Source organism: Trichomonas vaginalis, chromosome VI (assembly GCF_026262505.1).
Source record: "Trichomonas vaginalis G3 chromosome VI, whole genome shotgun sequence".
Classification (NCBI taxonomy): domain Eukaryota; phylum Parabasalia; order Trichomonadida; family Trichomonadidae; genus Trichomonas; species Trichomonas vaginalis.
In genome coordinates this window covers 15,780,193-15,802,730 of record NC_067208.1, presented here as the reverse complement: position 1 = coordinate 15,802,730, position 22,538 = coordinate 15,780,193, and the positions used below count along the sequence as shown (strand labels likewise).

Genomic DNA, 22,538 nt, shown 5'->3' with positions numbered 1-22,538 from the left:
TAAAAACATTTTCAAATTCGCACCATTTGATTTCTTCTGTTTTGATGAGAAATTTAAACCTAAATTAAAGAATAAAGCTGAAGAAAAAGCACATGAGAAAAAATTATTAGGTTTAGCAATTGAGAAACAAGGTGATAACATGGTTGCTTTATGTCCTAAATGTTATACATCATTCAACGGAATGATTGGTGAAGACTCCTTCAAAAAGATTGCACAAAAAATGAAAGGTATTAGTTTACGACAAAATAAGCAATTAACACCTAAAAATTATTTGGATATAATAAATGATAAAGTGATATTTGATGGTCAGAATATTAATTTACAACTTAAAAATGGGTCAATGACTCGCTTAACAATCGGTAAGACTGCATTAACAGGAGCACACACTAAAGCTGTATGTTGTGAAAATGGATGTTGTATGCCATTTATTTAATGAATCGCCACAGAAGAGACAAAGAGGTGAGCACCCCTAAAACATTTATTTTATTTTTATATAAATGGATAACACAGATTTAAAAATTTTAATTGATGATTTAGTATTTAATCAAAATTTTCTTAATTATTATGAATTAAAATCATATCTCCAAAAACATAATAAAAATATAACGGGTGATGATATGGAATATTATTATCCATATTATAAAAATGAAATTTTGAAATATCATGATAAAATAATTTCTGAAATTAAAGACAAAATTAAAAATAATGAATATACAAAGGGAAAAACTAAATCACAACTTAAACAGTTGAAAGATTTCAAAAATAAAGTATTAACAGAAGAAGATATTGATGAATTATATAAATTATATAATCCTGAGCCGCAAAAGCCAAAGGAACAAAAACAAAAGGTGCAAAACGCCCAGGTCCTTCAGACCATAAATGAAGCACAAGCTTTAATTTATGATTCATTAGTTAAACCATATTCAGCCCGACTTTTAAATGAAGATCAACTTTTGGAATTCATCCTTCAACATAAACTCGAAGCGGGAAAGTATATCAAACCTTTATATACAGCATATTTAAAACAAATGAATAGAATACATCCAGAATTAATGAAGGGAGGAATGAAATCCAAAATCAAAGCAGATAAAATTAAACCACTTGCAACACCAAAACCTCCTTCAGTTAATCCTTCATCATTCACTTTATTATATCCATTTCAAACATTAAAGAAGCAAAAAGATTTTAAAAAGGATTTCAAGATATTAAATAAACCAATTGACCCGAAAATTCAACCATTAAAAGAAAAATTTAGTCGCCCTTCATTTGCTCCTTCACCTTATTCATACGAAATCGATCATCTGGAATATTCAAAAGGAAATATTACTTATTTATTTGCCATTAACATTAACACTAGATATTTATATTGCATTCCGGTGAAAGGGAAAACAGAACAGGAAACAAGAAGAGCTATTCAATACTTACTAGATCATGAAAGAGTAGATAATATCAGGGGTGATGGTGATAAAGGATTTCAGGCGGCTATGACTCATTATTTCCCACAAATTAATTTTTACTTTTCATCCTCTCCATATACGTTTCATAATAAAATAGTTGATGCGGTAATGAGAACTCTTAGAGATGTGTTAGGGGTTAACGGTCAGATATACTGGGATGGAAATCATGACTCCATCATACAGCAGTTAGTATATTATTACAATAATACATGGCATAGAACTATTAACATGAAACCGATGGAAATGAAAAATGATATTTCAAAAGAATGGGAATATATTAGAAAGCAAATGGAAAGGTTGAATGATGTTAAACGTGAACAAATTAATTCGGGGCTCATGAATTTTAAACAAGGGGATAAAGTTTTGATTCATCTCGATTATGGAAAAACTGATAAATCAATGACAAAAAGAAGACGAAGATTTGACACAATAGCTGAATTTGTTAGATATATTAACGGCAATGCATTAGTTGAGGTTAACAAGAAATTAATAGAAATTCCGATTTATTTTATTACTCCATTATATTTAAATAATATTTAAATTTTTTTATTTCGTAAGAAATGAGTGACAACAAAGCAGCCAAGAGTCCAGACAATGAATATAAAAAGAAACTAAACAGAATTAAATCAAAAATATGCTATTACAAAAAGAAGCCACAATGCGGTGGGGTTGAAAACGATAAAGAAATAATCGAAAAATTAGAAACTTACCGTTCAATCCTTAAACTAGGTGAAGCAAAAATAAAAGAATTTAATAGAATAAATAAATTGATTGGAAGAGATGAATTTAATAAAGATGAATTTTTAAACTCTATCCAAATTTAATTTTTATTCCTCTTCGACAACATCTCTCTTTCCATCATTACTGCATAACCACATTTTCTCAGTTTTAGTGGTTTGTTATTTTTAACATGTTCTTGCATCATTTTTATCATTTCCTCCCTTGTTATGATTCGTGGTAAATTTTGAGCTTGTGGGGTATTCATTTATATAAAAATAAAAATTTGTTATCAGTTATTTTATCGTTAAGTGACTCAAAGAGTCCGGAGACAAAGTCTCATGGTTTTTAGGTTCATCTTTAGTTAATTATTTTTGAATAACTGAAGGTGTCACTATGTCACCATGTGTCACTCGGTTATTTAACTTCTCTGAAAAAATGAGACAACAGTCACTGTGTGACGAGACCTGAAGGTCTTGACATTTTGACAACATGGGGGGGATTAATGAGGAAGGCACTTATGAAGCATTTTTGAATAACTGAAGGTGTCACTATGTCACCATGTGTCACTCGGTTATTTAACTTCTCTGAAAAAATGAGACAACATGACATTTTGACAACATGGGGGGGATTAATGAGGAAGGCAAAAATAAATTCCAATCATACTTTATAAAGCTAGACCTTCAGGTCTCGCCGCTTAGCGGCTCATTTACAAGTATTTCATCATCAGTAAAATGAATCCTCATCATCGTTTGGTTCAACCTGTTTATATAATCCTTTCATTTCTTCTTTCAAAACATAACACCATGTTTGTTTACCATCTATTCTTCTCTGTTTCTTATCACATTTATCTTTAATGCTCATTTGAAAGTTTTTGTCTTTCATGTCTGATGGTTTGCAGAATAGAGCATTTTTACACGTCATACCTGCACACAATTCATCATAATGTGTATTTATCCATACATCTAAAGGATTTGATGATAATTCTATTAAATCTTGTTTGGCTTCAGTCATCGGAATGATTCGTACATTAAATGATGAAAGGTCATATTGCATAAAATACGTCAGTAAATTATCATAAAATTCCTTTGTGCATGAATCCATTAAATTCTTGAAGTAATCAAATTGACCCTTAAATTTACCATTAACCCTTAAAACTACGTATCTTCTGTCTCCAACTTCAATTTTGACAGGGTAGACGTTATTAGTTACGAAAATAAAATTGGCAACATTCTGTGCTGTTCTTCTAGGTTGATTCTTTTCATTAATTCTAATCTCATTATCCGTTATAATTGATTTCAAAGCGTTGAAGTTTGCGAGTCTATCTTCACCTACATTCTTGAGTTCATTAAGTACAAGAAACATTTTATTCTCAACTACTGAGTTGAAATTACCCGTTAGCTCACCTATTTCAGTAATGTTTTTGATTGAAGAACCAGCGAGAAGTTCAGAAATAATGTCTGTGAATCTGTTTTTACCTGTTCCCTGAAGTCCTTTCAAAATAATTGCTGTTTCATTCTTGATTCCAGGATGTTGAATCATTGATGCAATCCACCCGAGAAGGTATTTATACACTTCATCGTTATTATCACAAATGGCTTCTTTAATGAAATCCATAAACATCTCAATTTTTGAGTAATCTGGCTTTTCAAGAATGTTGTATTTATAACCTTGAAACGTTGAGAAAACATCAGGGGAATCAGATTTAAAGCAAACACCCTTAACGGTTAATGAAGACAATTGATTTAATAGTACGTCCCATGCTGTTATGGTTTTACCTTCTTCTTTAAATAATTTAATCATTTTGAGTGACTCTTTCATGTTTGATTGAAGAACGAATGATATTTGATTCATTTTGTCGTGGATATTATAGTCCTTTTGAATGAAATATTTGTTTCCACAATCTACAAAACGGATTACACGTGATAAATCCTCAATTACTTCAGAACTGTTTTTATACTGATGATTTTCAGCCTTACGTCTAATATCTGTTATCAAAAACGAGTCATCAAGTTTTATATCAAATGTTATTTTTGGCTTACGTAATAAAGGTAAAACATATTCATCATAATATTCCTTTTGATAAAGTTTCAGAATCTTCACTAAAACAAATGGAGAAGTCATTAAATGTGCATATCTACTACGTGCTTTTTCAAAATTACTTTTTGCATTTTCTGTTAAACTGCAGAAGTTATAAACGTTGTCGTATGCTTCATTAATTAAATGATTAGGTAACGAATTAATTGCTTGAAACAGTGTGAATAATGTTATTTCTTTTTCTAAATTCATGTTTCCACCATCATTATGTACTTCAAAATCACTAATACCATCAAATATGCTCTGGGCAAGTTTATCGTCAATGTTTACATCTTTGTTTTCATTCATGATAGTCTTTATTTCTTCGTTCTTTTGTTCAACTCTTACCTTAATATTCAAATCATTTAATATATCATTCACTGTTCTGGTTATGGTCGAGTCATAACTTCCACGAATGAATGAGTATGTATTGATTGGTTCTGTTGCATTCTTGCGAACTCTTGAATCAGCCATAACTACTAAAGAACGCTTTGAATCATCCATAGAAGTCATGATATCAATATCATAATCATTGCAAGAATAACATTTAATCATTCTGTTCGAGGTTGAATAGAAGAAATTAGTGTTACAATAAATGTGAAGACCTCCTGAAGCGGTTTTAACGATAACATCTTTATCCGAAAGTTTTGATAAAATGTCTTTTCTAACTGTTTCTTTAAGTTCATCATTGTACGATTTATTGATATCAACATCTATAATCGTTAAATTTGAAATTTTATTTACTAATAAAGCCATACCAGTTTTCCTTCCTCTTCCTCCATCGTGTTTGAGGTAGTTATGTAAATCAATCTTGTTTTCACCAATTCTTTCGTTGAGGGTTTTAGTTTCTGCCACAACTAATTCCTCAGCTAATGAATCAATAACTTTTTCATCAGAAACGATATAGTTGCTGTTGTTGTTTGTTGCTGTCATTTATATAGGAATAAAAAAAATAAAAATAATTTTAAAACTAACTTTATTTTTGGACTGCATCATATTTCCAGTGATGTTGTCAAAATGTCATGTTGTCTCATTTTTTCAGAGAAGTTAAATAACCGAGTGACACATGGTGACATAGTGACACCTTCAGTTCTTCAAAAATAATTAATTATTGAATAACTGGGAAATAAATTTACGTCAAATATGTAATTTATAATATCTTATGTCGACAGGCTACGTAGCACAGTGGTCTAAGGTGGTGTTATGGGGGGTCAGGGTCTGTGGTTCGAACCGCGACAGCGCTGTATTTTCTCAGCTGAAATCAATGATTTTTTCATTTTTGGAATCCTTAGCGAATGAGGAATCTTTTCTCTCGTGGAAGCTTTGACCAAAAATAAATTTAGGGTAGATGGTTAGATCTAACCTCATTTCTACCCTCATTTCTACTCTCATTATTTATAAACGTTTTACATGGTAAACGTTATGAATTCGTGAGATTCTAAACAATTTCGTAGCTTCTATTTCTTCTTTTAATACATCGAATGTTTTAACAATGCCGAAGGTTTCTTTATACTTCTTCTTGACGTCAGATAAAAGGAAATCTTCTGCTGTTGGATAGTTTTTATTAAGAAATGTCAACATATCCATTTTATCTTCTGCTGGCTTTTCTGCTTCTTTCTTTAAGTCTGCATAGTCGTTTCGCATTCTTTCTATCTCTTTGACTGAGTAGTTATATTTTCTTATTGCTGCTTTACATTTTGAACATTGCGGATTCATTTTTGCGTTATACATTGAAACATTACCAGCTAAAATAACTAAAGCGTCAATTGCTCTCTTCATCTCAAACATAGCGGGTCTTATCTGTTCATTCCATACTTTACCTCTTCTATCTTTATCTCTTATCTGCCATACACATTTTGCAACTAATGAAACAAAGTTATCGTATGTCTTAAATTCTTCGGATTTGTAAAGGTCAGAAATATTTTTATAAACCATGTCGCAATCTTTGTCCATAACTTTATGGTTGCAATGAAAACCAAGGAATTCATAATTTACTTTACGTATGAATTTCTTAATTTCTACTGAGTCAGTTGCTTTGACTTCAATTTCGTCGAATTCAGAATAGTTAGTTTTTGCTGCTGAATTTCAGGTAGTTTAGGCAAATGTTCGATGAGGTCCTCCATTTCATAAAGATACTGTTCATTTGTTTCATCTTTCGCACTACAGTCTAAATTACTTGTTAAAAGTTCTTGCTTTATCTTCTGGATTTCTGTTTCAAAAGTATATGAAGAAGGAATGAAGCTTTTCATCTCTACCAACATTGACGTAGGATTCATGACTAGCGAGTTTGGTGCTGTAGTTGTGGCTTGAATAGTTGTTGTGCCGATTGTTGAAATCATATCTTTTATACAAAATAAATAAATAAAAATAATTTTAAAACTAATTTTATTTTTTCTATCTTAAGGAAATTCATGAAAATTCACGAGAAAGCTAAAGCAATCTGAGCCGCTAAGCGGCGAGGTTAGAAATGAGGTTAGAAATCGGGTTAGATCTAACCATCTACCCTAAACATTATTTTTGGTGAATTCAATAAAAATAAATGGTTCATTTACTCACAATATTTTTGTACAAAACGACCCCAAACTTTTAACTTCTTTTCTGCAGTTCATCCATTACTTCATTACCTAATTAATTACAAACATAAAATATATTTAGTTCATTCGGTAAGCCCAGACCTTTGGGTCAAGCACATTCAATGAACTCTATACCATGCGAATACAGTCATGTAAGGTGGCATGTAGTCTTTACTTTGTCCCGTTGTTTGTGTATATCCTGAAACGAAATGTGTATGGTTTCCTTCTCCCTGAGTGTCACTCCAGTAACAATTTATAGCAAACTTAACGTCGTCTTTAACATCATATCCTTTACCTTTTGTCATTCCTGACCAATCCCAATATCTATGCTTATGCCAACCTGCTTGAGATGTACTTAAATCTATGTAGTGACTGTGTGCAGGTAAATTTTCGCCTGAAATCGTTTTACTTCCACCTGTTTCCTTTGAAGAGTTTGCACAATACAAAAACCTGTCGACTATTTGTTCCCATGCACCAACACCAAACATTACTTGAGGACCTCTCACATCCATAGATGTATAAATAGAACCTACTGGGTTCATTAAATCAAACATATGAGATATTATAGGATTGTCTCTTTTGAACTTAAAATATAGTGCAACTATTTCAGGTTTCTTCTGGTTTGTGTCAGAATATTTTTTATAATATAATCTTATGTTTTCAGGGTAGGTAAAATCTTGACTATAATATTTATTTCTGTCATCTGTATAATAATATACTATTCTCGTTTTTCTATTGCATTATATCTTTTATATCTATAATAATCTAAATATAATGTTAGCTTTTGTTCATCTACATGTGGTGTTCTGTCGTCATCTCCATAGTCATAATAATATGGTGCTGGAGCTGGGTCAGGCAATGTCATATCTGCCATTTCATAAACTCTTAAATATTTCTTTTGTTCGTCTCCATATAAGTTTAAGTAGCAGTTGTTGTCTAATGGAGCTTTAACTTGTGTACCATCATTCTTTTTATAGCTTACATACATTTCATTGTTATTTTTCGGAATGAGTTTATACCGTATACCATTTTTTAAGGAGTGTACAAACTCCCATCTAAAATATTTGTTTTCTTCATTGACAGTAAAGTCACCAACAATAGTTTCAATATTTTTTGTTGTTCCTATCAAACTTTGGTATATTTCGTTAACATATTCCTTATCCGCTTTCTTCTCTAACTCATCGTTAACATATGTTTTATCTGCTTTCTTCATTAACTCATCGTTAACATATGTTTTATCTGCTTTAAGGTCTAAACATCCTGAAACCCATCCTGTATCGGCTTTAGTTTTTAAAATCTTTGATGTCCATTCATGATACCATTCAACTCTTTCTTTAATTTCATTATCTTTTTCGTTAACATATTCCTTATCCGCTTTCTTCACTAACGCAGCAGCAACACATTCCTTATCTGCTTTCTTCATTATGTCATTTAGGAAACCTTTTATGAATTCCTCATTTAAATTAAATCTTCCAATCTTCAAAACTTTAGGAAATGCATTTAATGCGTAATATCTCTGTTCTTCTGGTGGAATTGATGTTATATCATCCGTTATTCCTTTAATTTTTGAATTCATAAATAAAATTTCTTTTATATTTGATATCACTGCACCACCTTTGCAAACGAATTCGAAATGGTCATTTTTCAATACTATCTCCAAATCTCCATATTTCAACCTTTGTGTTTGTTCTGCCGTCTTTGAATTATATGCATATGTGGCGTATGTAATGGTTTGTGCCTTAAGTTGTTGTGGTTGCTGTTGTTTAATCATTTATTATGATTTAAAAATAAATATTTAATCCGTTATCTCATCAGCTATTTTCTCTATTTGAAAAGTCCATAATATTTCATTCATAAATTCTAAATCACAATCAAATAGGTCAGTTATTCTAAATTTAATATTTGATAAATCTTTTGAATGAAGAATAAATGAATTCCCGGATAATTGAAATGGATAAGATAAAGAAAATATGTTTAAGTTGATGGATAAAATGTTTTGTATTGATGGGTAAGAGTTAGGGTCTAATGTTTGATGTGAAAATCTCATTGGGGTATTAACTTTATCACATTTGATTAAAATGAAATTGGACCCAGTGTCAGAATACAAAACATCCCCAACATCTTTTTCAAAATTTAATATCCCCAACAATGAACGAAGACGAGGAGTACAAAATTTAATTTTCAGCGGAAATTTAATAAGGTTATTTATTTCATCAAGTTCAAAAAGTTTATCAGGTTTTGATTTAAAATTTTCTTCATACCATACGATAAATGATTCATTTAAATAACTTAAAATCATGTTAATATCCCATTTCACTATCACATTATTTATATACATATCATATGTTTTTTCAAGGTCATCTTTAATAAATGATATATAATCCGAAGGGTCTAAAAGAATGGGATTAAATTTACCACTCACAGAAACGAGAGTAACATTATAAATTCCGCTAACTGTTAAATTTAATTCACAGTTATTATTCGAAATAATATTGATAATTGACATTTTTATTACGATTAAAAATATGGTAAAGCGTTATTTTCCAGTGATAAATAAAACTAGAATAAGATTACCTCAAGAATTCATAAATTCAACGAATAAGAAATTCATTCATGTTATAAATTTTAGTGTTTTCAGAAAATATGAGTCGATGTCATATTCATCAACAGGTTATATTTCACTTCATTCAAATTTGGTTCAATCAAACCCATATAATGACCATTTCATAAGATTTTCAGATGGTATTAAAAATGTAATTGATAGATTAAAATATGAACAGATTGACAATATCGAATTTTTGGAATTTTGGTTTAAATATCCTGATGGAAAAAAGATTGAAGTTAAAGATAAAGCAGATACTATAACAAAAACAATTACAATGACTGATCCGGATAGTGGGGAACAAAAAGAAATAAAACAAACGATAGAAACTGGTGAAAGGTCAATTATTATTGATTATGATTCAAAGGATTATTATTCGATAATGTTAATGCTTGAATATTAAATAGCCTTAACAAAGAATTTTTCAAGTGATATTTTATATTCATCAACTATTTTATTATAAATATCATTATATGTTAAATGAAGTTCAGTTGTTGTTCCGTTCTTTGATATCTTAATTGTGCTAATATCCTTTATAGGATTTATTTTTGCAACTGTTCCGCAGCATGAAACCTCATCATCTATGAAATATTGAATCTTCACGTCTGAATCTTGAACATCACAAAGAATGGCAATAATGTGAATTAATGATTCATAAGGTAAAATAATTAAACCGGATTGGTCAATTAAATTTATTATTGAATCATAATTATCAGTTATGATATCGCGATATATTTTCATTAATTCTGAATTAATGTCTACTTTATATGGCGCATTGCGACTGGAATCGTAGATTCCTGGGTTATCAAGTGGTGGGGGGTATGTTGGATAAGTGGGAATTTCAACAGGTTCTTTACCGGGTTCAGATAAAATGATTGGGTCTCCATCTTCTTTATTTTGCTCCTCTCTTTCTTTAAGTCACGAGTTAATAAATTTGGTTGAGTTGCTGACCTTGTTAATTCAGGACTAACATTAACTTTAACATTTTGAATAATTCGTGATTTATCATCATTTACGTTATAACCAACCGTAATCTCTGCTTTTGCGTTAGTGTTCTTTTGACTAGTGAAACGTCTTCTCATTTATAATTGAATAAAAAAAGAAAAATATATTTAAAGTTTTATTTAGTTGTTACGGTAATATCCCAAGGTTCATCATTGTTTGCTTATACTTTCTTTGTAACTGCACCAATTATGTTATTGATATTGATTTGAGTTTCTTCCAGTCTTATTTTATCATTTACAATATCTTTAATCATTTCATTACATGCATTCTTAAAACCATCTGATTTTTCTAATTTACGTCTATCACTTTCTTTAATTAAATCAAAGTTATATCCTTGTTGAGAATAAAGTGGTTTCTTTATCAATTCCTTGAACGCTTCTGAAAGTGAAGATGAAGAAATTCTTGCCACTTGAATTGGTTTAAATTCTGCTTTCATTGCTTCTTTCTGTTCATTGAACACTGGATCGAATAAAGCAACTTTAAAGAATTTCTTAGCTGGAATTTCAGGTCTCAAATTTGCATATTGACCATCAAACTGGTTAACATATTGAGGTAATCCGTTTGGTCCTTTTCAATAGCATTTAATTCTTCATTGAAATAAGAATATGGATTATGACGGTATGAAAGAATTGGTCCATCTTTACTGTCTCCGATATGTTTGTTTAACAGCTTTTCCATTTTCATCAAATTGCATAGGATAACGTTCATTATATGCTTTACGTTTAGGATAATCCGTCATTGTTAATTTATACCCATTTGACTTTAATATTTCCTTGACCATCAGTAACAAAGACTTCATTTATACCATCAGGTTTTCCATTGGACCCGTAATGTCTGCTTCATGTGCTTCCCAATTTGGTCCATGACGTTTGGCATATGCTTGAGCTTCTGGTAATGTTAAAACGTTTCTCATTTGTTTAACATCCTTTTGAAGACCGGCAACAATGTGGACTAATTCTTTCATTCCATCTGGAACTTTCATAGTTCTATTATATGCACCCTTTTTGTTTGTTCCTTGTTTTAATGGAACCTGTAGAAGATTTGCAATTTCTTCATGTTTAATTATAAATAAAAAATAAAAATTAATTATAAAAAGTTATTCGAATTTAATGAACCTTTATTTAAATCAACTATTATTTTTCCATGTTCTCCTAATTGTTGATATTGTGTGTAAAGTTCATTAATGCTCATTGGTAAATTCACTTGATAAAGCATAACGTTCAACTGTTGACGACTAAACCTGAAAATGAAAAGGGTGGACAGGTTGATTTAATGTTTGTGCTTAATGCTTTAAAGTATTGAACAGCCATGAAGAATGAACACTGAATATGTCGACATTGAGTTAATAATTGATTAAAATATGATTTCTCATTAGTTATTAGTTTTGATTTCACTGCATCATCTAGAAAAAATGTGAATGCAAAAATTCTTTATCAAAATTTGAAATAGAAAGTGTTTCAAATAATTCATCCCGTTGTTTATCAATAATTTTATCCTCTAATCCTTGCTTCTTGATTGTATTATATAATTCTTTATACATTAAAAAGTTTTTCAAATAATCTTCGCTTCTTCTTGTGATAAATAAATAATTGGAATTTTGATTAAATGCTTTAATGATTCAAATGTATCATCTGAAGGTGAACCTGAACGGTTGATATAAATTAACACATGTGAATAGGGGAAGTGTTAGCAATAATGATAATTTGTTTTAATATCGTTAATGTTTTACCTTTATTTTGTTTACCAATTGCTGCAGTGATTGAATTTAAGTAACATTCAGAATATGGAATTTTCATTAATTTTTCCTTAGATAGAGCATTTTATTATCACCCAATGCTTCATTAATCATATCATCTATGTATGTATTATATACTCCTGCTAATTCTTCAGAATTTAAATCCATTTAATCAAAAATAATTTATAATTTTAAACATTTCTATTCAATCAATATTTCATCATATGAACTTCTATACTGTGGTGGTGTACCTGTTGAATGATATTTCAAACCTTCATCCGGTGTCCATGTCCAATACGTAGTCCTAGTAAACCAAACCTGAGGAGGATTTGTCACCTTTGAACAGTAAGTGTCATTTACACCCTGAATGATTGGATAAGCTTTCACTTGTACTGTAACTTGTGAGTTGAAAGTTTCTAATCCATCAAAGAATATACCCGCTCCATCACGTTGAACTGGAATAGTGCATAAGAATGAAGTTTGGTCTTTCCATGTTCTAGCTAATGGCGTGCCATCATCTGCATTCAGTGGTCTAGTTAATGAGTCCTCGTATTCTTCCGTGCATTCATTCACTCCATCTAAATCAGAAGCTTGAAGCATACGTGTAAAGAATATGTCACCCACTGTTGTCATCGCTTGATCGGGGAAGTTTCTGGAATCTATAGTGACCTGAAGACCTCGAAGCATTGGATTTTCTAAAACTGTTCTTTGCATTGCATTCTTCGGAAATGCTAACACAATATCCGTAACATTATGCAGAGCGTATGAGAAATCAGAGCTGATACCTTCAGGAGTGATGCAACCTCCATTTAGTGAGCGAACGTCAATATGTTGAGCTGGAATCATGAATGGATCTTCCTTACTGAATAAACGTGGTATTGCTTTAACTGATTCTTCAATTAAACCATATCCTGGTGTAATACATTTATCCTCTAAAACTTCCATCTTTGTGCATGAAATAATAACGTCTTCAACTGTTGCGTCAGCAGATGTAGCGGCTAAGCTTGTAATTAATTTGGCAGGAAGTCCGATTTGTTGGAATTTGCGATCATATTTATAAACATGATTCATAATCTTTTCATAATTTTCATCAGTTATCTTTTCATAAACGTAATTTTGTAAATCAGCAACTCTTAACGGGTCAACCTGCAAAATACCAAAGTATCCCTGAAAACATAATATTTAAGAATGATATCACCAAATGATTTAGGATAATCGTCGAACGCCTGAAATGCTAACAAATCGTTTACTGGAATAATCATATCAAAAGTGATATCAACTTCTTCATTTGCTTTCTTGAAAACTTCTGAAGGGTCAATATATTTACCACATACTGAGTTATCATATTTTTGGACATTGTTATATAATGAATGAACAAACTTTTTAACTTTCCTTTCTGATTTTGGTTTATATGTTGCAAATGCAAAAGATTCACGGGCACAATCCATCTGAAGATAACCGGCATCACCTCTTTCGGTTTCTACTTCTAATTGCTTAAAGTTTTGATTTGATGATTTTAACCAACGAATAAACGCATGCATTTAAAAGCGGCATCACATGTGAAAGCTTTATTTGAAACTAGTTGCTTTAACTTTGCGTTTAATATATGTGTCACCTAATTGGTTCACATCATGAGCCGGATTTGTAATTCTTAAATGAGTTTGTTTATCATCAAAATATGGAGCATCAGAGTCATAGCATGAACTTTCAAGTTCTCTATAATATCTTCTACCGTCATTCTTTGCGAATATTTCATTTATCTTTTCGAATGAATGAAATACATTTCCATTAATCGGTTTAGTGTTTGGCACCAAATAGTTAGTCGTCATTTATGATGAAATAAAAAATCAAAATTAAAAGATGAAAATGAATTTTTAATTTTAATGAAATAATCAACTATGGCTGCAGGATTCTTTAAAAAATTATGGGATAAAGTAAAAAGAGGAGCGCATAAAGTTTGGGAAACAATGAAGAAGGGAGCAAATTGGATATTTAAGAATAAAGAAGCAATTAGTGACGTTGCGAACAAATAGCACCTAATGTTCCGGTAAGAGAAGTTTTAAATAAGGAGAAAAGTTTATCAAAGACTACAACCGATATTGAGATAAAAATAATATTTATTTTTCCACTACTTTCCTCCTATTTTATTAAGTATTCCTTCAGCAATTCCACCAACTGCGTTACCTGCTTGTGCTCCCATCGCTGGATTACCTGCTTTAGTACCTAATACTCCACCAATTATAGTTCCTGCCGTTTTCGCTACTGGTGCCAAAAAGTTTGCAATGGGTTTTATTATTTTCTGATGAACCCAACTTGCTGCTTTCTTAATTCCTTCCCATAACTTTTTAAAGAATCCTGCCGCCATTTCTGATTTAATATTAATTAAAAAAATATATTTCATCACTTATATTCTAATTTTTATTTAATGATAAATGAAACCGATTTTAAAAATAAATGAAACAGAGAAGGAAGAAATAAATGAAAGTGAAGATGTTCAAAATAAAATAAACATTGTTAAACCCATTACTGAAACAAAAATTTTTTCATCTGTTGAAGAATTTAATGACTATTATGCTAATAATAAAAAATTATTTGAAGAATTGACAACATGTAAATTGAATAAAATGTTTAAAGTTGATGGATTCAAAATTTCAAAAATAAAAGGTGTTGTTAGTTTGAAATCTATTCCTCAATCAAGAATCACCTCATTAATGAAAATTGATGATTTAACAAAAAGAATAGAAATTATTGAAGAAAGAATGAATCAAATAATTGATTTCATAAATTCAAATAATCATTAGTTTCTTAAAGTTCAATGTTGAACTCATCAAATTCTTCTTCATCATTACCATTACCTTTACCTTTAGCGCGTTTATTTACTCTTTCAACTTTATCTTTTGATAGTCTATCGTTTAATTTTTTCTGAAGTTTTTCGTTACCAAGTTCTAAAATTTTACACGGATGATATTTAAACCCGTTAAATTCTTTTTCCTCAGTTTTAATCATTAATCTACAAAGAACTTTAGTGAGGTGGTCTTGTTGTTTAAACCATTTATCCTTAATATTTGTTATAAATTCAATATCCGGAATTAATTCCCAAATTTTTGAATTTTCGATTAATTTACCATCAAATGCAAAAGCAATAGGTTTAATATTAAACTTACCTTTATAAAATAAACTTTCTATGTAATCATCAAAATAAACGTCTACTTGTTTAACCTGGGTGAGAATTGGTGAAAGTTTATCCATTAATTGATTCACAGTCACGAATTTTGATTCACTCATTTCTTACGAATTAAAAAAATAAATTATTCAAAAATGTAAGACATGAATTTTTAAAGTTTATTTAAAAAAAATTATTTTTTTATTTCATTATGGTAGTTTATTTTTTATTCATGAAAATAATTATTTCTAATTTCTTTTACTCTCTCGTACATACTAGATTTGAAGAATTCAGAACATTTCCCATAATCTCCTAAATGTTTTCTTATCCCTAACGTGTGCCAGTTATTATATGAAACTGTATAAACTTTATCTTTATCTTTACACCTTTCATCACTTCCAATATATTTATATCTCAGTTTTGATTTAGCATTTTCATATTCATTAACGTTTAATAATTCACAGTCTTCCTTTTTAAATAAATGTTTAAGATATTCAGGATTTAATACTCTACGTTTATATGCTCCTAACTTAGTTCTAAAGGTTTTTCTACAAAATTTAGGAATTCCATCCTCTTTAATGTCATCAATGATTTCCATTTCATTATTTTCAATTTCTTCTTCTCGTTTATGAGGTCTTTGATTATGACTCCATTGATTCCATGAAATTAAATATTCTTTATCATTATATTTATACCTCATTAGCTTATTTTGGCTTTCATATTCATTTAATAATTCACAATCTTCATTTTTAAATTGAAGTTTAACCCATTCAGGATTTAAACAATGTTTAATTAATCGCGGAATATCTGTCATCATCTATATATAGCTTCTTTTATAAAAGATAAAAAAATAAATTATTTTTTAATTAATGTTAATTTTTTTTAATGATTTATAAATAAATATATTTTAATGCATCGTCTATATATAGATGTAACAAAAAAAGTCACTAAACCCGTCATATCCTACTACTGTTCTTGAAATTTATTATTGATCCTGAAACATCATAAAAAATTAAGGACAAGTTAACTGATACCACTACTGCACATTTTGGCTTAATAATTACTTTCTAGGAAATTTAATATATTGAATAATCATTGTTTTAGATGCGTATTAAGCCTGTACATCCTTAACATACGCGAGACTTATCTTTTCGAATCATTTAATACAGTAACAATCAGTTTGTTTTTGGTGGATGCAAAAAACTTTTTTTTATAAAATTTTGGAGAAAATCAATGTCTTTACTCAATGAATTTACAATCAAATTCCTTAATGATACGATTAATATGAACTACATGGCAGGTACTGCAGATTTTCCTTCTGAGGGTCTCTTATTGAACTTCACAGATAATTCAAAATATTATCCAAACCACTTTGTATATAATGATTCAAACACATTGTATGTTATCACAAGGTATTCACTTTCAGATGAAGATTGGCAAACAGATATTGATTTTCATGAAGTTGACGTCACATTCGGTAATACAACGCTAAAAGTCCATCGAGGAGCGTATTATTCAGCTCAACACGTATACCAAAATACAAAGAAATTCATGCAACAACATAATGGAAGAATCATCATTACCGGATTTAGTCTTGGCGCGTGTGTTTCGAGTATTATGACACCGATGGCACTTACAGATCCAGATCTAGCTGGCAAAAATATTGTTACTATTGCTCTAGACGGAGCTCCAGTGATGTCATATCTTCCTCCTGAATATACTTCAAAGACATTCCATTTCATTAACAATGTTGATTTGATTACAACCATTTCAGGACAAAATTTATATGATACATACAGAGAATCAATTGAAGCAAAGAATTTCAAAGAAAAACTTATTGCCGATGTGAAAGCCATTAAAATGGAATCCGTATTCTTCCAAACTATGTATGATTTATTAATGAATAACATAGATTCTCTAACAGAATCAATGTATTCTTATCATCAGGATAAAAATAAGCTAAATCTAAGATATATGTGGGGTACAGTCTTACATATCAAGAAAGGAGTTCATTACAACTTCTTAAATGAAACAGTAATTAATAATACAGAAATAAATCGAGTAAACGTTTATGAAGCGGCCATAAACGACCATTCTCTTTGGAGTTTGCAAGTAAGGCTATTAAGAATTGGTGATTCATCTATTTCTAGAATGATATCGTTTAAACTAAGCATCTTCATCATAATTTGCTCAATTGTTGTAATAGCATTGATTGCATTGGCAGTGATTGCAATCTATTCATGCTCCAAGATGAAGAAGATGCAGAAAGATCAACAATTGTATTCAAAACTTAGTTCTTCATTTGAACACTAATAATTTAATTTTTTAAGTTATTTTAAATAAAGAGTTGATTTTAGTATATATACGATAGTTGAATTTTTCAATGCAAGTCTATTTTGCTATATGAAAATATATTTTTGATTAATATTTAGATTTATATGGTTTGAAAATGAACACACCTAAGGATGTCAATTTGGAAGAAAAGTGAGAAAATTCCTAAAATGCTAAAAATGAATTTTCCAAACGCACTTTTTTATCTCATTTTTTTGATTTTGAAAAAAATTTGGAGAGAAGAACTCTTCGTTTTTGAATTTTGTCACGATGGTTTTAAAGTATATTAGACACATGTATTGATATTACTATTTTTGTATATTTTGAGAGAAAATCCCTAAAAAGTGAGAAAATCCGAGACGGTTTGAGAAAATATATAAACTATTGAAAATTTGAATTAAACTTCTAATTTGGAAAAAAGAAATTTGGAAAGAAGAAAATTCAAAAATCGAGATTTAGACTCAGTATCAAATGGAGAACAAAATGTTTCTTCATATGAAGGAAAAATTTTCTTGAGAAGAAATAGAGTTTTTAAAATTTTATTGTATGTAATGAAATAAACAAATATTAAAATTATTTTTTGATAACAAGAAAATTCCCAACAGAAAATATTTGAGACAAAGAAAAAAAGAAAATTGAAAATATTACTCTCCTTTACATTTCATGAGATTTTCAATTTATTTTCATAAAATTGACAATTTTATACGTTTAGATGAAAATAAGTGATTTTGCCTGAAATAAAAATTATTGTTTGTTTACAGCTATCAAATAGATTTTTGCTATTTTGATTAAAATTTGTTAATCAAATTAATAATTTTTTTTCTAAATATCTTAATATCTGGATCACATGATATACGATGAATTAAACGATAAAATAATACAAACTCAACTCAGTTTCCTGTCTTTCAACCAAAAAATATTATGCAATTTAAATTAAATTGTTTATTCAAAGATAAACAAAGATAAAGTAATTATAATTATCATATACTTTATGAATAACTCTCTAATTGGATAAGATTTTCGTACAATATTTTTATTAATATCGATAAGAATATGTTTACCTACTATCACCATATGTCGATAAACGAGAGTAGAGTGATTTTTATCATCGAAACTTTTTAAAAGCTGTAAGCAGGAAGTAATAATCTTGTTTTTTCTGAGTTAGTTGTAGAACTATTGATGCCCGAGTTATCATTGTGATGCAGAAGGATATCAATGTACTGACTGAAGGATATGAATTGAATTGAATTTTATTGAATTTCAATTTGATCAAAATTTGTTGAAATGATATGAATGTGTCAACTTCTGTATCATTCTCCTTCACTCCTTCCTTATTCTTTCGAGAACGAAGCTAGCTCAGCTTTCGCTGAGCGAATTGACACTTTTGATGCCCTAAACGTACATACTCTCAAATTTATCGAAAAAATTAATACCACCTAAACTAGTATATTCTTATTTTAAATATGATATTATCCTTATATTCCACACTAAAATTCATTTAAATCAACTTTTAAAAAAGTTCGAATCCTGCGCGTCTCACTTTTTAGATTTTCCAAATGGAAAATTATATTCTCCTAAAGTGAAAACAATTTTCCAAATTGACTTCCTTAACACACCAGCATCAAATTAGTAGAATAACCTAATTCTATGCTTTACAATGGTAAGTTAGCAAAAAAGATTTGAACGACAAAAAGTGGCAATAAAATATTGAATCAGTAAAATATTATTATTTTGATGATGATATTTTAATATTTGTTTTTGAGAATTATCAAAATTGAAATTGTAGGCCGATAAAAAGTGACTATCTTACATTTTACACTATAAAGAAATATCCTTAAAAACAGCCAACATACGATAATTTGAAATAAATTCGAACAAATCAGAAATTGAAAACTTTTGCGTTAATTTTACAAAAAATGAGCGAGTCAGGCTCTGAAAGGGGAGAATCTATTTCATATGGAAGTAGTGATAACAAGGAAGATAAAGTAGAGAAAGTAGCTGAAACAGTTGAAAGCATTATTAATCCAAAGAAAGAATCATCATCAGATGATGAACTTCATTCAGATAAGAAATCGGACAAGCACTCTAAATCACACAGTAATAGTGACTATTCTGACGAAATAGTTATCCAAACACCACATAGAGCAGAAAATAACAGTTCAAATGAACTAAAAGACAAAACACCACCGACATCACCTAAATCTCCATTCAAATTAAAGACATTTAAATACAAAAATGGCAATAGGAAGTATCTATTCCGCGATGATGACGATGATGTCAAAGAAAAGCCAAATCCAGGCGAGAAACAAGATAAAAAGTCTCGCCCATGGTTTGATGATTCAGAAAAAGCAGAAGGTATTGACTCACTTACCTCAAAAACATCAAAAACGAGTAAAAAGAAGAAATCTAAAAGCAAGTTCTTGAATTTCGAGTCAGATTCGGACTCAGAGCATGAAGTTGTGATAGGAAAATCTCTAAAACGAGCAAACAAAGCCGAACAACTTAAATTAGATAATAAATACTTAAATACCGAAGCAGATAGCGATTCTGATGATCTTAAGTCAACAAAAACGCGAGATGCAGATCTAAACCAAGAAAACCAGCAGCCTACAAAGGTTACAAAGAAAGCTACAAGTAAATTCTTAGTTTTATCTTCAGATGATGAAAATACGAACGAAAATGAAAGAAAACCTGTTGAAGAATTAGTTTTACCAAAGCATAAAGCTCAACCAAAGCCAAAAAGACCGAAACAAAAATCTGATCCACGTTTACAGCTAATGATCGAAGTTAACACGAAAGTTGATGAAAACAATGCTAAGAGAATGACCGGAGAAGAAGAAAAATTAAGAATGGAGCAAGAAACAACGAAATCTGAGTCAATTTCTTTGTCAACAAGGAAATCGACCAATCAAGCAAAGAAAATTGTTAAATCAAGGAACATTGATTCAAATATTAGTCATGGATCTCCAATGGACAAGAAATTTTTGAAGATTAAAAATTCTGATTCTTCTTCATCGGATATTGAAGAAGAATCACTTAACACACCCATAAGATCCTTCAAAACAGACCCAGCTGCAAGCCGTTTGAATAAATATAACATCGAGAAGAGTGAAGCTTCTGTACACGAATGAATTGTTATTGATTAGTCTAATTTATATTAAATAAACGTTATTATTGTTTCTTTTTGAATTTCCTTTCAATTATTTTTTCAATTCAAATTAAACATGAAATCATATTCTCAACTTTTGAAAGACAGACAAATGTATAATTTCAGGTCTAATGGTGCACTTAGGCCTTTATGAAACGATATTTTAATTATGCTGTTTAATTTGCTTTTCGTCGATAAAATTTGAGCCATACGATAATTTGATTTACAAGAAAATTCAATAAGCTTTTTCAATAATTTATAGTCATTTAAGATTCAATGAAAATCAATAATTTGCAAGAAAATGATATGTTTTCATTGTGAAAGCACGAATCCATTAATATATTAAAATCGATAGCATTTTGTTTATATAATCTGACGATATTTGTTATTTGGTCGAATTCGAAATTATCGAAAATAAAGTCATAAAAAATAAAAATATTGTCGTAAACAGAAATTCATCAAAAGTGACACCTCAGAAAAGCTAAAATATTGAATTTTTGGAACTGTTGATAGAGCACGTTTTTAAATATTAATTAAAGTAAATGTATATTTTGTAAAGATTCTTTTTAATAAAAAAATAAAATTTTGAAGAAGAACACAAAATCTTCTGAAAAATAATATCACATAAACTCATATTATTTTCTAATATATAACTATTTTATATAAAAATCAAATTCAATGATCTTAAAAGCGAAGGATAAACCTCAAAATTTACGAATATAATGAGTGGGAATATAATGCTTATCTATCATAAAACCATATGAAATATCAATTTTTGCTTTACGCCTAATTTTTGACGACAATTAGCAAAAAATGTTAAATGTTAACACTCAGTCCATTTGAATATGAAAAATAAAATTGACTTTGATTAAATGTTTTTATTTATCATGCAATTCTTCTTGCGACCAAAGATTTGAATAAAAGTTCAAAAAAAAAGATAGCTTAAAAAATAATATACGGTAGTGTTTACTAATAGATGAATAGTATATAAATTCTATTAAAATGGATTTGATCCAAAAAAATATAAAACCAAAAATAATTGTTATAATTTAAGGGTGCCCTATAGACGATAAACCACCCTCAGAAAAGCACTTTTAAGGCTATTATATTGAGAACTAGAATCGGGATAATCCATTCATTCGAGTTCTAATAAGGTTAATTTTATGATGTTTACATTATCGTTATAGGGCACCCTTAAATGAAGAAGTAATTTAAAACGATTTTATTTATGATCAAATTTTATATATTTTTTGGATCAAATCCATTTTAATAGAATTTATATACTATTCATCTATTAGTAAACACTACCGTATATTATTTTTTAAGCTATCTTATTTTTTGAACTTTTATTCAAATCTTTGGTCGCAAGAAGAATTGCATGATAAATAAAAACATTTAATCAAAGTCAATTTTATTTTTCATATTCAAATGGACTGAGTGTTAACATTTAACATTTTTTGCTAATTGTCGTCAAAAATTAGGCGTAAAGCAAAAATTGATATTTCATATGGTTTTATGATAGATAAGCATTATATTCCCACTCATTATATTCGTAAATTTTGAGGTTTATCCTTCGCTTTTAAGATCATTGAATTTGATTTTTATATAAAATAGTTATATATTAGAAAATAATATGAGTTTATGTGATATTATTTTTCAGAAGATTTCATTCTATATGCCTATGAAAAGTACTCTCAAAACTAACTTTTTCCTAATTATAATTAAATCTAG

At 29.3% G+C, this 22,538-nt stretch overlaps 9 protein-coding genes and 1 pseudogene across 10 annotated transcripts, besides 3 other annotated features; 3 read left to right on the top strand and 7 right to left on the bottom strand.

Moving 5' to 3' along the window:
• Positions 1 to 12,220: part of a mobile genetic element that runs on past the window's edge.
• TVAGG3_0872540 (uncharacterized protein) lies at positions 2,018 to 2,281 on the top strand (the record flags this gene model as incomplete). Its single annotated transcript, XM_051250119.1, has 1 exon — positions 2,018 to 2,281. The coding sequence occupies one exon, from the start codon at positions 2,018 to 2,020 to the stop codon at positions 2,279 to 2,281; it is 264 nt and encodes an 87-aa protein (XP_051085594.1).
• Positions 2,954 to 3,797, bottom strand: TVAGG3_0872530 (uncharacterized protein; the record flags this gene model as incomplete). Its single annotated transcript, XM_051250118.1, has 1 exon — positions 2,954 to 3,797. A coding segment is annotated over one exon (844 nt), but the record flags the coding sequence as incomplete, so codon positions are not given.
• TVAGG3_0872520 (Prim-pol domain family) lies at positions 3,941 to 5,183 on the bottom strand (the record flags this gene model as incomplete). The annotated part of the gene is made up of 1 exon (XM_051250117.1): positions 3,941 to 5,183. A coding segment is annotated over one exon (1,243 nt), but the record flags the coding sequence as incomplete, so codon positions are not given.
• Positions 5,646 to 6,038, bottom strand: TVAGG3_0872510 (organellar and viral DNA polymerase type B; the record flags this gene model as incomplete). The annotated part of the gene is made up of 1 exon (XM_051250116.1): positions 5,646 to 6,038. The coding sequence occupies one exon, from the start codon at positions 6,036 to 6,038 to the stop codon at positions 5,646 to 5,648; it is 393 nt and encodes a 130-aa protein (XP_051085591.1).
• TVAGG3_0872500 (phage tail repeat-like family) lies at positions 6,943 to 7,335 on the bottom strand (the record flags this gene model as incomplete). Its single annotated transcript, XM_051250115.1, has 1 exon — positions 6,943 to 7,335. The coding sequence occupies one exon, from the start codon at positions 7,333 to 7,335 to the stop codon at positions 6,943 to 6,945; it is 393 nt and encodes a 130-aa protein (XP_051085590.1).
• TVAGG3_0872490 (uncharacterized protein) lies at positions 7,608 to 8,594 on the bottom strand (the record flags this gene model as incomplete). Its single annotated transcript, XM_051250114.1, has 1 exon — positions 7,608 to 8,594. A coding segment is annotated over one exon (987 nt), but the record flags the coding sequence as incomplete, so codon positions are not given.
• Positions 12,221 to 12,356: 136 nt separating the features above from the next.
• TVAGG3_0872470 lies at positions 12,357 to 12,852 on the bottom strand (annotated as a pseudogene). Its single transcript has one exon. A coding segment is annotated over exon 1 (496 nt).
• Positions 12,853 to 14,293: 1,441 nt separating this feature from the next.
• On the bottom strand, positions 14,294 to 14,530 carry TVAGG3_0872460 (N-acetylmuramoyl-l-alanine amidase family; the record flags this gene model as incomplete). Its single annotated transcript, XM_051250113.1, has 1 exon — positions 14,294 to 14,530. The coding sequence occupies one exon, from the start codon at positions 14,528 to 14,530 to the stop codon at positions 14,294 to 14,296; it is 237 nt and encodes a 78-aa protein (XP_051085588.1).
• A 1,720-nt stretch (positions 14,531 to 16,250) lies between these two features.
• Positions 16,251 to 18,471, top strand: TVAGG3_0872450 (lipase; the record flags this gene model as incomplete). Its single annotated transcript, XM_001299791.1, has 1 exon — positions 16,562 to 17,641. The coding sequence occupies one exon, from the start codon at positions 16,562 to 16,564 to the stop codon at positions 17,639 to 17,641; it is 1,080 nt and encodes a 359-aa protein (XP_001299792.1).
• Positions 18,472 to 19,569: 1,098 nt separating this feature from the next.
• TVAGG3_0872440 (uncharacterized protein) lies at positions 19,570 to 20,835 on the top strand (the record flags this gene model as incomplete). Its single annotated transcript, XM_001299792.1, has 1 exon — positions 19,576 to 20,790. One exon carries the CDS (start codon positions 19,576 to 19,578, stop codon positions 20,788 to 20,790), a length of 1,215 nt encoding a protein of 404 aa, XP_001299793.1.
• Positions 20,836 to 21,246: 411 nt separating this feature from the next.
• Positions 21,247 to 21,284: a mobile genetic element.
• Positions 21,285 to 21,860: 576 nt separating this feature from the next.
• Positions 21,861 to 22,000: a mobile genetic element.
• Positions 22,001 to 22,538: the final 538 nt, after the last annotated feature.